General features: G+C 40.5%; 1 protein-coding gene across 5 annotated transcripts in view; it reads left to right on the forward strand.

Moving 5' to 3' along the window:
- DROSHA (drosha ribonuclease III) overlaps positions 1-14,712 on the forward strand; it is a 147,480-nt gene that overhangs the window by 66,958 nt on the left and 65,810 nt on the right. For 4 of the 5 annotated variants that reach the window (XM_053592711.1, XM_053592738.1, XM_053592719.1 and 1 more), the window contains 3 exons: positions 7,458-7,627; positions 11,866-11,990; positions 13,872-13,971. In XM_053592711.1, the coding sequence (XP_053448686.1) occupies positions 7,458-7,627; positions 11,866-11,990; positions 13,872-13,971 (395 nt within the window). The remainder of the gene's footprint in view (positions 1-7,457; positions 7,628-11,865; positions 11,991-13,871; positions 13,972-14,712) is intronic. The other variant, XM_053592728.1, reaches the window with a different exon arrangement.

A 14,712-nucleotide genomic window follows, 5' to 3' on the forward strand; every position in this document is an offset into this window, starting at 1 on the left:
TGTTTCTCAGATCTTTGAGGGTTGCAACTTCTTGTCTCGATGTATCAAAATCTTTGGTCATGTGGTCTTTGAATTCGTTGAATTCTTGAGATATCTTTTGGGTTACTGGTTGGAATTCTAATTTGATCTTATTTGCTATCCAGATTGTGAATTCGATTTCTGACATCTCAGCTATTTGTTTGTGCATGTGATCTTGTGCTGTGTCTATCCCATTGATCCTTGGGGGAGTTGATCTACTCTGATTATTCATATTACCAGAGTTTTTTGTTGATTTTGCCTCATTATTGTTTTTCACCATTGCCTCTGGCCATCCTCAGAGTTGGGGAGGTGTCTCTCCAAGATTAGACCCCAGCGGGATCACTCTATTGTTGCTGGATCTTTGTAGGGAGTGACCCCGTGTAGTTCCTCTGGGGCTACCCCAGCCATGGAGTTCTGGTTGTGTAAGCAGCTCCAGACTCTGACACACCCGGATCCAGCAGCAGGGCGGGAGGTGTTGCACATGGTTCTGGGAGTGCCTGGTGCCCATGACTTTGGCAGAAAGAGCCCAAGGCTCTAGCAGTCTCTGGCCAGGAGAAGGGCTCTTCACAGAGGCAGGGAGGGCTCTGGAAGGCACACCGCTGCCAGAGTCCCTGGCCAAATGAGTGGGCCATTGTGGAGGCAGGGATATTACAGGAGGGAGGATGCAGGTTTGCGCGGCTCCCACAGTTCCTGGTCAGGGCATGTGGAGGCTCCGGGGGCGTGGTTCACGTGTCGGGGGTCACGGTGCAGCTCTTATGGAGGTCCGGATGGTGCCAAGCCCAGGAGTTTCAGGTTGCTATGAGCTGTGACACCACGGCACTCTACCCAGGACAACAGCCTGAGGCTCCAGTGTGCCAAAACCTAGGCACTGCCCCTGAGGGTTAAGGCTGTAAGGCAGCTCAGTCCCCGCCTTTAGGCTGCTCAGTCAGTAGGTTAGTATCTTCCGCCTGATCCTTGCTCTGCGACCCTGAGGGCAGAGCTTGCCAGGGCAGTTCTCTCACAATGGCTCCCTGTGGCCCACAACCGAACACTATTAGCTCTGTCTGGCTCGGCGGCTCATCTGGGGCCCTAGACAATGCCCAAAGTTCTCTGCACTCCTGTTCAAGCCCTCCCCAAGGCAGTTCAACTGAGTGCCAAGTGCTAAAACACCGAAACAGTTCACAGGTAAGGCCTTTCTGGTTTGCAGTCTCACTGCTGCTTGTAGTTACGGCTGCTGGCGGGATTAGGTTGATCAAACACACGTAACCACTTGCTAGTTTTCCACTGTTTTTGTCTTCCTTTTGGGGTCCAGAAGTCCCTTGCTGACTCCCTGTATCGTCAAAGGGATGATTATAGGCAGATCCCACCAGCCAGAGATGCCTGAAGTCTTGTCTCCACAGACTCACGGTGCCCTGTTGCAGGGAAGCTGTTACTCAGCCGCCATCTTGGATTGTTCCTCTGGTCTTCTCATTCTTATTTGCTTTTTATTTATAGCAATTTATTACAACATCTAATTGGAAGTACAAGTTTTATAAGTCATTGTAACCTTTGTATGTATAGTTTGTTTGTCTATTTATTTATTTAGAGACAGAGTCTCACTTTGTCACCTTGGGTAGAGTGCTCTGGCATCACAGCTCACAGCAACCTCAAACTCTTGGGCTTAAGCGATTCTCTTGTCCCAGCTTCCTGAGACTATAGGTGCCTGCCGCAATGCCTGGCTATTTTTAGAGATAGGGTCTTGTTCTTGCTCAAGCTGGTCTCAAATCTGTGAGCTTAGGTAATCCACCCTCCTCAGCCTCCCAGAGTGTTAGGATTACAGGTGTGAGCCACCATGCCAGGCCAGTTTATGCCTTTTGAAGACAACTGTCTCAGTTGCTTTATACAAATTTACCCCAAATTAAGTTTGATAGTTTAATTTTAAAATAAGCATTATTTAGTGCAGGCTAGTTTTTCAGAAACCAAATCACAGAATGATCACAGTTTATTGAGATAAGAATTTTCTCAAATTATTCTACTATTTGCCTTTGGTTACAAAATAACTGATATGAAATACACCCAGTTTGTTGAGATTGTTTTCTCTTTTGTTTGTTTTTGATATAGGATTTTGCTCTGTTGCTGGGGCTGAAATGCAGTGGTGTCGTCACAGTTCACAGCAATCTTAAAACTCCTGGGTTCAGGTGATCCTCAGTCTACCAAGTAGCAGGACTACAGGCACACACCACCATGACCACCTACTTTTTCCATTTTTTATAGAGACAGGGTCTTACTCTTGCTTAGACTGGTCCCAAACTCCTGGCTTCAAGCAATCCTGCCTGGCCCTCCCAGAATGCTGGGATTATAGGTATGAGCCACTGCCACGCCTTCCCTGTTAAGGTTTTATTCTGATTGTAATTAGGGCTGGTTTAGATTATAATAGAAGATAGTAAGATTGTACTTAGGGCTGTGGTCCTCAATCCTGGACCAGTACCAGTCTGTGGCCTATTAGTACTAGAGCAACACAGCAGGAGCTGAGTTGGGCTAGTGAGCGAAGCCTCATCTGTATTTGCAGCCAGTCCGCATGGCTTTTATCGCTGCCTGAGCTTTGCCTTCTGTTACATCCCCCACCTCTTCCCAGCTGTGGAAAATGTTCTTGCATGAAACCTGGTACCAAGAAGTTTGGGACTGCTGACACAGGGGAAACCCTATTCATTGTATCACCCCAATAGTAAAACAATGAAAATCTTGGATTAGTTTTGTAAATTGACTGTCTAGAAAATTTATTTTTGAAAGTTGCCCCATCTGGAGCAGTTGTCAGGTATGGCTGGCAAAGGCCCAAGGAAGAGAGTGTCTCAAAATTTCTAGGAAGCAAGTGTGATTTGAAAATAATATCAATTGATACAACATCATGATACAACTTTATATTTGCAAAATTTAGAAAATGTTGTTAATACAATTTTTAGTAAACAAGATTACATAGAGGCATCTTAGTAGGGACGTACAGAAGACACAGGAAGGCAGTCAGACAGTTATTCTCAGTGCAGAGGAAGAGGAAGATGTTTTTATATTTGTTAAAATTGAGTGTGACACAGTTGAGAAAAACTCCTTTGAGCAATCATATACTTCACACAAATTCTTTAACAAATTACCCCCTTCTCCCAAATAACTATATAAATAATCAAGCACTATAAACTGAGGAGGAATTGGGTCTCTAAGAAACAGTTTATAAGGTCTGTCAGTTCATTAATGACTGTCCAGATTCATTCCCTGAAACACAAACTCCAGTTCTTCCCGAATAATGAGCCGTTGTCACAGTTCCAGTCCCAGAGTTGGCAGAATTCCCACTAACCTTAGCTTACCCACTCTCATTTCTCATTTATGTCATGTTCTATTTATTCCGGCCAAGAAGATAAAAATTACTTCCTAGCTCTCAGTGACATAGTTCCATAAATCCCTAACATAAACATGTGGCAAAGCAGACAAACCAAAAGAGCCAATTCATTAACATCAGCAAATTCATGGCCATCTGAGAGCAAGTGGCCAAGTATTTGTCTGCCTCAGAAAGTCATTCCACAGATGTTTATGGAGTGTTTTTTCTGCAGGCTGAGAGTGAGGGCTACAGTCCTCCCTTACTGGCGGGAGGCCAGTTTTTATGCCAATTTGTGAGCCATCCCTTACATTGCTGTGAGGGTTAAACTCCAAGATCAGACAGGAAGCAGAGTCTCACAGCCCCTTCCTGGCACGTCAGGTTGTCCATCCTGAGCTTCTACTTCTCCGCAGTGGTGAATAACCATCTTGTTAAGGTTCAGTTGCCTTGTAAAGTGTTTAGCAGGTATCATTATGGACTCGTAGTTTCTCCTTTCAGCATCACCCACTTTGCAACTGATGCGTATTTTTTTTTTTTTTTTTTATGTCTAGTTTCCATGCTGCTATAAAAGTCACTCCTCCCTGGGCAGCGCCTGTGGCTCAAAGGAGTAGGGTGCTGGCCATATGCCGGAGGTGGTGGGTTCAAACTCAGCCCCGGCCAAAAACTGCAAAAAAAAAAAAAACTTCATTCCTCCCTCATCCATAGCTTTTCCCCTAAACTAGAAAGTAGGTATTTGAGAGTCTTACAAGCACCTGTTGCCTTGGTTCTTTTTCTTGTAGGTATTTAATTGGGTAGTGCCTGTACCATTCATTTACCACAGAGTCTGAGCTTTAAGAGATGCCTGGTTTGTAGACTTAAGTATTCCTCTCTCCTAGAAGCTCATTCAGTCTTTGCATGTTAAATCCAATGGCCCTAGTTTATTTCCTTTTTTGTTTGTTTGTTTTTGCAGTTTTTGGCCAGGGCTGGGTTTGAACCCCACACCTCTGGCGTATGGGGCTGGCACCCTACTCCTTTGAGCCACAGGCACTGCCCATTTATTTCCTTTTTATCTGAAGTACCATGGAGTCAGCCAGCCATAACTGCCTGTGGGGAAATTCTGGCACTATTTTGTATACCTGGATCTGGCTCTTTCCACCATTTCCCCTTTCCCTTGTAAAATGTGAATCTTTTTTCTTATCCTTACAGCAAAACAACATTTTTCTCCTCATGGTGTTTTAGACTCCTAATCTGTCTTATAGGCCCAGGTACTCTTGAGCAATCTCATCAAATACAGAGATTGTAAGCCAAATGCTATTTCATACTTTCCTTAGTTTCTAGTGGATCTAGGTAGCGTGACAGTTGTTTTCAAGGCCCTCTCGGTTCCCTTTGTTCCTGCTGTTCTGTACATGTGTTTGTGTTATATACAGGCTACATATCCTGACTTCAGACGTTTTCCTGTGCACCTGCTCACATCAGGCCCCTTGGACTCAGACTGAGACAGCGGCCTTGTGGGTTATCTGGGTTCCTTAGCAAAGAGGGGAACCTCACATTGAGGACCACACATCACACTCATGTGGACGGACATGTGTTTGAGACTGACTCTAAGTAACATACCCCTAACCGCATGTCTTAGTTTGGACTACACGACACACACCGTAGACTGGTGGCTTCAGAGAGAATCAGTATTTCTCTCAGTTGTAGAGGCTGGTTGTCTGAGATAAAGGGTTCCAGCAAGGTTGGGTTGCTGGTGAAGACTCTCTTCTTGGTTCTAGACAGCTGTCTTTGCGGTTTCCTCACATAGTAGAAAGCAGAGAAAGGAAGCAAGCTCCCTCCTATCTCTTATTATAAGGGCACCAACCCTATTCATGGGGATTTTCTCTGTGTATTAATGGAAATCTTATTCACAATATTTTTTCCATGTGTTAACACCTTACTGATCATCTATGATATTAGGACAGCTCCTTAGGTCTATTTATCATGGCAGGCTCTATTTTCAGATCAGAAGATGGTGGGTCACCTTCTTAACAGGGCTTCTGTCGGGCCATATCCCTTCAGATTTTAATATATGAATTTTGAGGGGATACACACATTGAGTCCATGACACTATGGGTTAGCTAATTAAAGGTAATTTGGGTTTAAGGCAGATGTTTTATAATGAGGTATAAAAAAATCTCACTTCTGTGAGCAATAATGTGAATCAGTAAATACAAAATGTCTTCATGTGGATTGATACATTCTGTAACTTTGTCATTTCTTAGACAGTTTCTTTGTTTAAAGGCTTAGTGTCTTTGTTTAATAGAACTTTATTTTCAAAATGTCTGCAAGAGTCCTCTAGGAACCACTGTGGTTAAGCATTCTGAACCTGTCTACTTCTTGAGGGTCTAGAGCTGGTGTTTCATCTCTCCTCCAATGACTGTGACATGGGACCACAGTGCCCAAAACATATGTTGGAAAACATGCTCCCATTTTCAGAATAAAATTCTTAGCTCTTCCTGACTGTGTGAAGCTTTGCGAGCTCTGACTTCCCTGCTGCCTCTCTCACATTCTCCTCACTTCACACCAGTCCCGCTCCACCTTGGGGCTTTTGCTGTTTTCTTACCTGGGACACTCAGCGTCCACATGGTGCATGGTGCACGCTCCCTCGCTCCGTTGAAGGTTTGTTCACACGGCACCTCTTCAGAGAGGCTTTTCCTGATCATCTTTTAAAATATTGCCTGGTTTTATTTTTCATAGCACTTATCCTGACCTGATATATTATATAACTTTTTTTATTATCTCATTCCCTCTACTGGAATGTGAGCTCCAGGAAGGCAAGACTTGGGCTATTTGGGTCACTGCTGTGTTTCCAGGGCCTTGAAAAGTGCCTATTACATAATAAGTGCTCAGTAAATATTTGTTGACTAAATGAATGGTTATTTGGATGAATGAACGAATACATGCCAACATCTGTGGTGGCTGTATAGTAGCTTTGTGGTCCAGTTTCAGCTCATCATCTGATAAACACAGCTCGAAAAAAAGGTTGACCTTTTACTTTCTTCTTTCTCAGATGTGCAGGCTTGTCCATGTGCTTAGCCCCCAGCAGCTCCTATTAAAATATTGTGTCCTTTTCTGTCTCCTAGTACCCCAAATTCCTGAGTGCCACTAATGTCCCTCACTCAAATGGGCACTCATTTTTGCTGTCCCATCACCTCCATCTTGTGCTTCTGGTTCCCTTATTTTTCCATGCAGGTTTAGTCCTCCACGGCTATGCCTAGCGTATCTCATAACCTGGGAGAGGGAAGTAATTGTCTTCTCCACCATTAGGGCTGGTTCTCTTCCTTTGGGTGGGAGGGGTCACAGAAAAGTGGTACAGGGTGGTTGCTCATGTTGGTCAAAAAGCTAAGCCCAAAGAGAAGGCAGAAGCCTGTGGGTGTCGCATTAGCGCCCACATTAAATGGATATCTTTGATTCATTAAGTATCAGATTAGTTAGCTTTTCCAAGGTACGTTAATGATACCCTTTTTGTTCTTTTTATCCCTAATACTTGGCGATATTTACTTCTGAAAGCCTCAAAACACTTGATATTTTTTCCATGTGTTAACACCTTAATGATCATCTATGATATTAGTACAGCTCTTCAGGTCTATTCATCATGACAGGTGCAGCACATTAGAACCAAAAAATTAGACCATAACGCAACAACAGCTTGTTGAAAACATCCATAAATATCTCATAAAAGCTTAGAATTTCCCTAAGACAGTAACATCACTTCTAAAGAGCCTTCATCTGTTACCCTAGAAAGAATGAAAAAATATTTAAGACATAACATGGTTCTGTATATAATAAACTGTGGTTCTTTATGCTGGTGGTTTTAGATTTATTTAGGTAAGCACCTTTTTTATATTCATACCTCACAAATGGAGCCTTTTATCATTTATAATGTTGTTGTTGCCAGTTTAGTAAATGAGATGGTTTATGAGCACTGTTCATCAATGAAATGAATGGCTTTCATATTATTTGGCATTGAGTTTAAGCTGTAAATTTTAAATTACTTTTTCATACATGCTCTTCCCTGCCATTGTCTAATTTTTCCTATTCGGCTGATGTTTTGCTGCTAATCGAGTAAGTTGCCTTTTTCCCCCTCCCCACCCCACGGGAGATGGAGGAAAGGAAGTGCTGTCCATGCACCAGATCCTCCTCTACCTGCTGCGATGCAGCAAGGCCCTGGTGCCCGAGGAGGAGATCGCCAACATGCTGCAGTGGGAGGAGCTCGAGTGGCAGAAGTATGCAGAGGAGTGCAAAGGCATGATCGTCACAAACCCTGGCACGGTATGTTGGCTGCACATTCAGTGGCTGGGCCCCTCTTCCAGGCTGTCACAGGGAATAAAAAAAATACAAGCAAATTTACTCTGTCTGAATATTTGCACATTTTAAAGGCTTTTCGATGCATGTTGCAAATCGCCATCCAGAAGTACTATAAAATGTGCACTCTGACAGGGAGTAGAGGAGAGTACCCATTTCCTTGCTTGTACTAGTTTAAGGGAAAAAACTTTGCCTTTTGATAGGGGCAAAAAAAAAATAGTTAGTTTGTATTTATGTTGGTTTCTAATGAAAAGTGACATTTTAAATGTTTACTGGTCATTCATGTTTCATTTTTTTCTTTTTTCTTTTTTATTATTGGGGATTCATTGAGGGTACAATAAGCCAGGTTACACTAATTGCATTTGTTAGGTAAAGTCCCTTTTGCATTCATGTTTAATTTTGATAATTTCCTGTTAGCTGATTTTTTTTTTTTTGCTGTTATTGGCCCTTTTTTATCATCCTCTCTCATTATTACATGTATTACCCATTTCTTTTATTTGCTTCTTAAATTTTTGTTTCAAAAACTAAGCTTTCAACATTAATTATTAAAGTAAAAGTAAATTAAAAGTAAAGAATTAAAAGATAACTAGTTCTCTTACATAAAACATAGCATTTTTCTTTATATCAGATAATTTTTTTCTCTAAAATATTTTGTTTCATAAAATAGTTTTTGTATTAGCATCTTAGAATAAAAATGTTCAGAAATGGGGAATTAAAATATTTCCATATAAAGAAAGAGAATAATCTATTTAAATAAAGCTGTTATATTTTAAAAAGCTGCCAATTGTTGAATAGTCTTGATTTATAAAATAAAAAATCTGGATCCACTGTGACAGGAATACCTGAAGACATAAAATGTTGCTATTTGCAAATAAAACCTTCCAACTAGTATGGGCTAATTTTAACAAATCTAGAAGGTGAAATTGCTTAAGAGACATATGTTTAAACATTAAACTTTTGTAAAACCAGAAAAATCACACAATTTTTTACTGTTAAACCACATAAACAATTGTTAAGGTAACATTAAAAGAAACATAATTATGAGCACTATGAGAGTAAGAGTGTACATTTTAATTTTCTTCTTTGAATAGTTGCATATATTTATATTTCTCCTGTCAGGTTGAGAGCTGGGTCGGAGGATGGGGTGATGGTATGATACATGTTCACTGTGGTTCTTCTGCTTGAAGAGCCCCTTGCTCTACAGTAGACATTTGGGAAGTGTGTTCATTCCACATTTCCTTCCATGACATTGCTAAGTTTTCTTGAAATCTGAGAATCCCTTGAAGAGCTTTTAAAAAATTAAAATTTGAAAAATACTGTAGGATGCCCTGACTCACCCAACCCCATATCCTCTAGCCAGGGGTCCTCAAACTGCGGTCCGTGGGCCACATGAGGCAGTGTGATTGTATTTGTTCCCGTTTTGTTTTTTTACTTCAAAATAAGATATGTGCAATGTGCATAGAAATTTGTTCATAGTTTTTTTATTTTTTTTAAACTATAGTCCGGCCCTCCAGCGGTCTGAGGGACAGTGAACTGGCCCCCTGTTTAAAAAGTTTGAGGACCCCTACTAGGCAGTGGGGCCCAGAAATCTATAGTTAAAAAAAAATCCCGAGTGACATCTGATTCACCCATTGCTTATTTTAGAGCTAGTGGTACGGATAACATTTACTATCACCATGATCGCTATTCAACCCATTTGTTAAGAAACTACTATGTGAGCCAGGTGCTAGTGAAGCTTATTTATTGTACATGATGCTTGCCCAGGTGAACACCCAAGATATAACATATGAAAGGAGTCTTTGGCGAACTGTTGAGCCAATGGACCAGTCAGTGAAGCCTGTAGGAGAGGTCACTGGGCCAGGCGTGCCACGGGTGCTTCATAAACCATGCAGGAAGGTCTCTGAGGAATTGAGAAATTCTGTACATTATTGGTATGATTAAATTTACATACTTGAGATGGTATAACGCCAGTTTTGAAGATACTTAAGAAATCAGACTAGTCAGGTTGCAAGATAATATTAGGAAACAATCAGAAATAAATTAGGAAAAGGTAAGTTTGGGTGTCAGGCTTAAGAACATGTGGAAGGTAATTCTTTTTTAGTATTTGTCTAGACATTTTTAAAGAAGGAAATAATCCTGAAAACTCAGTACTATGCAAACATCCTTTTATTACATCTTTCTGGGGAGTGTGCAAGTTACTCTAGGACTAAGTTGGCTTGACACTGTTCATTATCGACAGTACTTGCTTTGAAAGATTGCCCAATGGCAAGAATATTGGGAAATTTATTAGATTTTACAACCTATTATAGTAATATTAAATACTTTATTCTGTAGAACTTAAGGAATTAATCTTTTCCCCTAAGCTCTTTGCCTCTACCAAGGAAAACTTTGGTCATCAGTGAGAGTATTTTTTATTCTTACACAGAGATGGTATGGTAAGTCTTATAGGAAGTGGTCAAAGTCTAGAATTTATTGCATTCCCCATCATCCTCATACATTTAAAGATAGTATAGATATTTTAAATCACTATTTCCTGTGTTGATACCGTAGCTTCGTTTAAAATCCCAGAAACATGAATAATTAAATAGCATTCCTCTATTGCCCAATTCAGGCTTTAAAAATGTGGCCTGCTGCTTTGATGCATAAAATAATGAAAGCAATTTTTAGACCTAAATAACATGTTGCTACTGTTGATAGGCATTTAAATAATTTTTTATTAGTTTGCATTTTTGCATTGTCTGATTTTGGGAGCAGAGGCCAACTTTTCAGGATATTGGTGAAATTTCTATTATTAAGTGACATTTAAATATTCTTCCTAAACTTTTGAGTTGTTTTCTAAGTAATATGGATAAGTTCACATAAGTCTGTCTTCTTTGTCACCTAGTTGGATCTGTCAGATGGCTGACCAGAACTACAGTTGTAGTTAGGGTGAGCAGCTTGTCCCAGTAGCGGGGGACTTTCCTGATTTTAGCGTTGAAACTGCTTTGTCCTGGACAAAGCAAGCTGCCAACCAGACTGTAGTTATTGGGCATTGTTGTGGGACAAAATGGACCTTATTGACCTCTGTGTGGATCTGTTCTACAGCCTTAGCCTTAAAGCCACTAAGCCCCAAACCCCACAATGTGCGAGTAAGAATTGACTAAGTAGGGACTTCCCTGAGAGTTGATTATAAGCAAGAAGGCTGCTAAAACATACTCTCCACGATTTTACCTTCTTTCACAAATTTAAGCTCTCAGTATGAAAGGCATTTCACTAATGATCCAGAAGGATCGAGCCATTTACTTCTTTCTTTATTAGAAATGAAGAAGAAAAAAAGAAGTATGGGGCCGGGCACGGTGGCTCACGCCTGTAATCCCAGCACTCTGGGAGGCCAAGGTGGGTGGATCGCCTGAGCTCAGGAGTTTGAGACCAGCCTGAGCAAGAGTGAGACCCTGTCTCTAAAAACTAGCCGGGCGTTGTGGTGGGCGCCTGTAGTCCTAGCTACTTGGGAGGCTGAGGCAAGTGGATTGCTCAAGCCCAAGAGTTTGAGGTTGCTGTGAGCTATAATGCCACGGCACTCTACCATGGGCACCAAAGTGAGACTCTGTCTCAAAGAGAAAAAAAAAAAGAAGTATGAGGCTCTCTGTTAAAATACAAAAATGTCCTACATGAACATAATAAGAGAAGCTTACTTATTCGGCCTTTTTCTGCCATACCCTCTAATTTAAAGGTGTGGAATTAAAGGAATACACAGAATATGCTGAGAAGTAACAGGGAAAAGACATTAAATGGAGGCGTCTGTGCATCCTGAACAGAAGTAAGCTGTTCCTTTGTAATGTGAAATCACAGCAGAACAAGGCAGCGCAGTTTTTTCCTGTGCTGTGGACTCCTTTCCCTATGCCATTGAGAGGTTAAGGAAAAGTTATTACATATGACTGGGTGTCCTTTTAAAAGTTTAATTTTTAAAGGTTTCCATGCCAACTGCAACAAAAGGACAAAACCATTGTTCATTATGCCAAATGGCATAGACTCATTTACAGGAATGACATTACAGTTTTTAGATAGAATAGCTGCTATGATTAAAGGGTTTTAAATGACCTTTTCCCTTTGGGGACGAGTCTTTCCTAGAAAAAAATCCGATTAATTTTTTCCCTACTTAGGTTAAAGTCAATACTTAAAGACTTCTTATGAGAATAAATGGCTTTGATTTTTTTTTTTTTCTCTAGAAACCAAGTTCTGTCCGTATTGATCAACTGGATCGTGAACAGTTCAACCCCGATGTGATTACTTTTCCGATTATTGTCCACTTTGGGATACGCCCTGCACAGTTGAGTTATGCAGGAGACCCACAGTAAGATATTTCTCGGTGTTTGTCTTAGCCAATTTCACCTTCTACTAACAGCTGAATTAGCAGAGGAATACTCTCCAGTGGATATTTTCTTATTTAAAAATTATGAACAGAAATAAGCCATGCTTCCAAATTTAGGTTACCAAATGAAACGATTTTGCTAACTCCTGAAGAAATTTTCTCTGCATATCTGAATGCAAGAAATTATTATACAATCGAATATTCCTGGAAATCTTGGTCAGCATGAGTCCTGTATATTTTTAAACTGTAGGGAACTATTTATCTATTTGTCATGATAATAATTATTGTTGTTATTTTTTATTTTTTCAGTGCCCTCTAGAGGAAAGTAGCACCATATTGTTTCCTAGCACTGCCGAATTTATGCAGAGTTCTATTGTGGGGGGCATCTTAGTAAAAACTCAAGATCCCATGCACAGTCAAGGGTTGTGTTCAAAACAGGAACCGTGACTTCTTTCTCTTAGGATTGATGGATGTACTTTCCATGTTTGGGTTTTTCCACTGGCACGTTAGTGTTTTTCTGGGAGAAGATAACGATGTGTAGGAATAGAGACGGTATTGTTACATTCTTCAGGGCTGTTTGGATTTCTTACATTGGCAAACAGTTTCCTGAGTTAATTTTTTTGAGAAAGGAGTCATAAAGGAGTCCCGTTTCCCTTTGAGAAAAGGGAACGGGAGATTTTCAATTCGTATATACAGTCTGGCTGACATAAATTAGAAGAGGCTAAAGGGTTTTGTTCTTTATCCCCCACTTTGTATAAAAGTATGAAGCAGTGAACCAAGCACAGTGTAAGTATTTCTTTCTTCGTTCTCTAAAAACAATGTTATCAAAAAAGGAAAGGCCAAGTTAAAGCCAAGAAAGGAGCAGTTTAATGTGACAGAAAATCTTTTGAAAATCCCTTCTTGTCAGCAGAATGTTAGTAGAATGTGATTAGGCTTTCATGGACTCTCAGGTGGCAGGGCTATGAATTGATAAAAAACTGCTTCTTCTCGTGGTTTCCAGGGTGCGTTAACAATTTAGACTGATTGAGTTTACAATATATTTGACTACAACAAATATGCTCATTTTTGTTGTGGTTTGTCTTTTCCTCTCTCCAGTGGAAAAATGAAAACAGCTTTGTAATGTGGGTATTGACACAAATGGGGTTCTCTATATTAATGCTCTTCAACTTTTACTTTTGGTATAGGCAGGTCAGAGACCGACAGTCTCCCAATAAGGAAGTCATCTTTCTTTCAATAAACATCAGAAAATACCCATTTAAATAAAATTTGTCACTTTCAAAGAGGTAACAATGAGAAACAGGACATGTTTCCATTGGTTAAAGTGTTCGTGTCTTTAGAATTCTTTCCAGAGGTTCATTCATAGTCTCACCTCATTTTCAATCCCAATAAATAACGATCAACTTAATCACCAGGTTCCAGTTGACTCTTGGGCATCCTGCCCTTTGACCCCCAAATCATATTCTTCCTTATGATGGTTTGCTGCCATTAAAGATATTCAAAAGAAGGCACCAGCCCCGTATACCGAAGGTGGCGGGTTCAAACCCGGCCCCGGCCAAACTGCAACCAAAAAAAAAAAAAAATAGCCGGGCGTTGTGGCGGGCGCCTGTAGTCTCAGCTACTCGAGAGGCTGAGGCAAGAGAATCGCTTAAGCCCAGGAGTTGGAGGTTGCTGTGAGCTGTGTGAGGCCACGGCACTCTACCGAGGGCCATAAAGCGAGACTCTGTCTCTACAAAAAAAAAAAAAAAAAAAAGATATTCAAAAGAATGTAATGTATGGTTGAGCAGGCCTGTTAAAATAACTGGCGTTATTGCAGTTTAGAATCACTTGCTGTGTGTCTAAGATGTTTTTTTGTCCTTTTCTTAGGTATCAGAAACTGTGGAAGAGTTATGTGAAACTACGGCATCTCCTGGCAAACAGTCCCAAGGTCAAACAAACTGATAAACAGAAGCTGGCACAGAGGGAGGTCAGTGTGGAACCCACTTCTTCATCGTTAGTGATGATGTATTTCAGGTTTATTTCAAGACTGTTTCATCACACTCGACTTCTAGAACAAGATGAAAGAATCTTTTAAAAATCAGACTTTATCCAGCAACACATCAAACAAATTATACATCATGACCAAGTTGGTTTTATCCCAGGGTGTCAAGGCTGGTTCAATATACGTAAATCTATAAATGTAATCCAGCACACAAACAAATTAAAAAACAAAGACCATATGATTCTCTCAATTGATGCAGAAAAAGCTTTTGATAATATCCAGCATCCCTTCATGATCAGAACACTCAAGAAAATTGGTCTAGAAGGGACTTTTCTTAAACTGATAGAGGCCATCTACAGCAAACCCACAGCCAATATCATACTGAATGGAGTTAAATTGGAATCATTTCCACTCAGATCAGGAACCAGACAAGGCTGCCCATTGTCTCCATTGCTTTTCAACATTGTAATAGAAGTTTTAGCCACTGCAATTAGGGAAGAAAAGGCGATCAAGGGTATCCATATAGGGTCAGAAGAGATCAAACTTTCGCTCTTCGCAGATGATATGATTGTGTATCTGGAAAACACTAGGGACTCTACTACAAAACTCCTAGAAGTAATCAAGGAATACAGCAGCGTCTCAGGTTACAAAATCAACATCCATAAATCGGTAGCCTTTATATACACCAACAACAGTCAAGTTGAAAAAGCAGTTAAGGACTCTATC

This window comes from Nycticebus coucang, chromosome 1, assembly GCF_027406575.1.
Source record: "Nycticebus coucang isolate mNycCou1 chromosome 1, mNycCou1.pri, whole genome shotgun sequence".
NCBI lineage: Eukaryota > Metazoa > Chordata > Mammalia > Primates > Lorisidae > Nycticebus > Nycticebus coucang.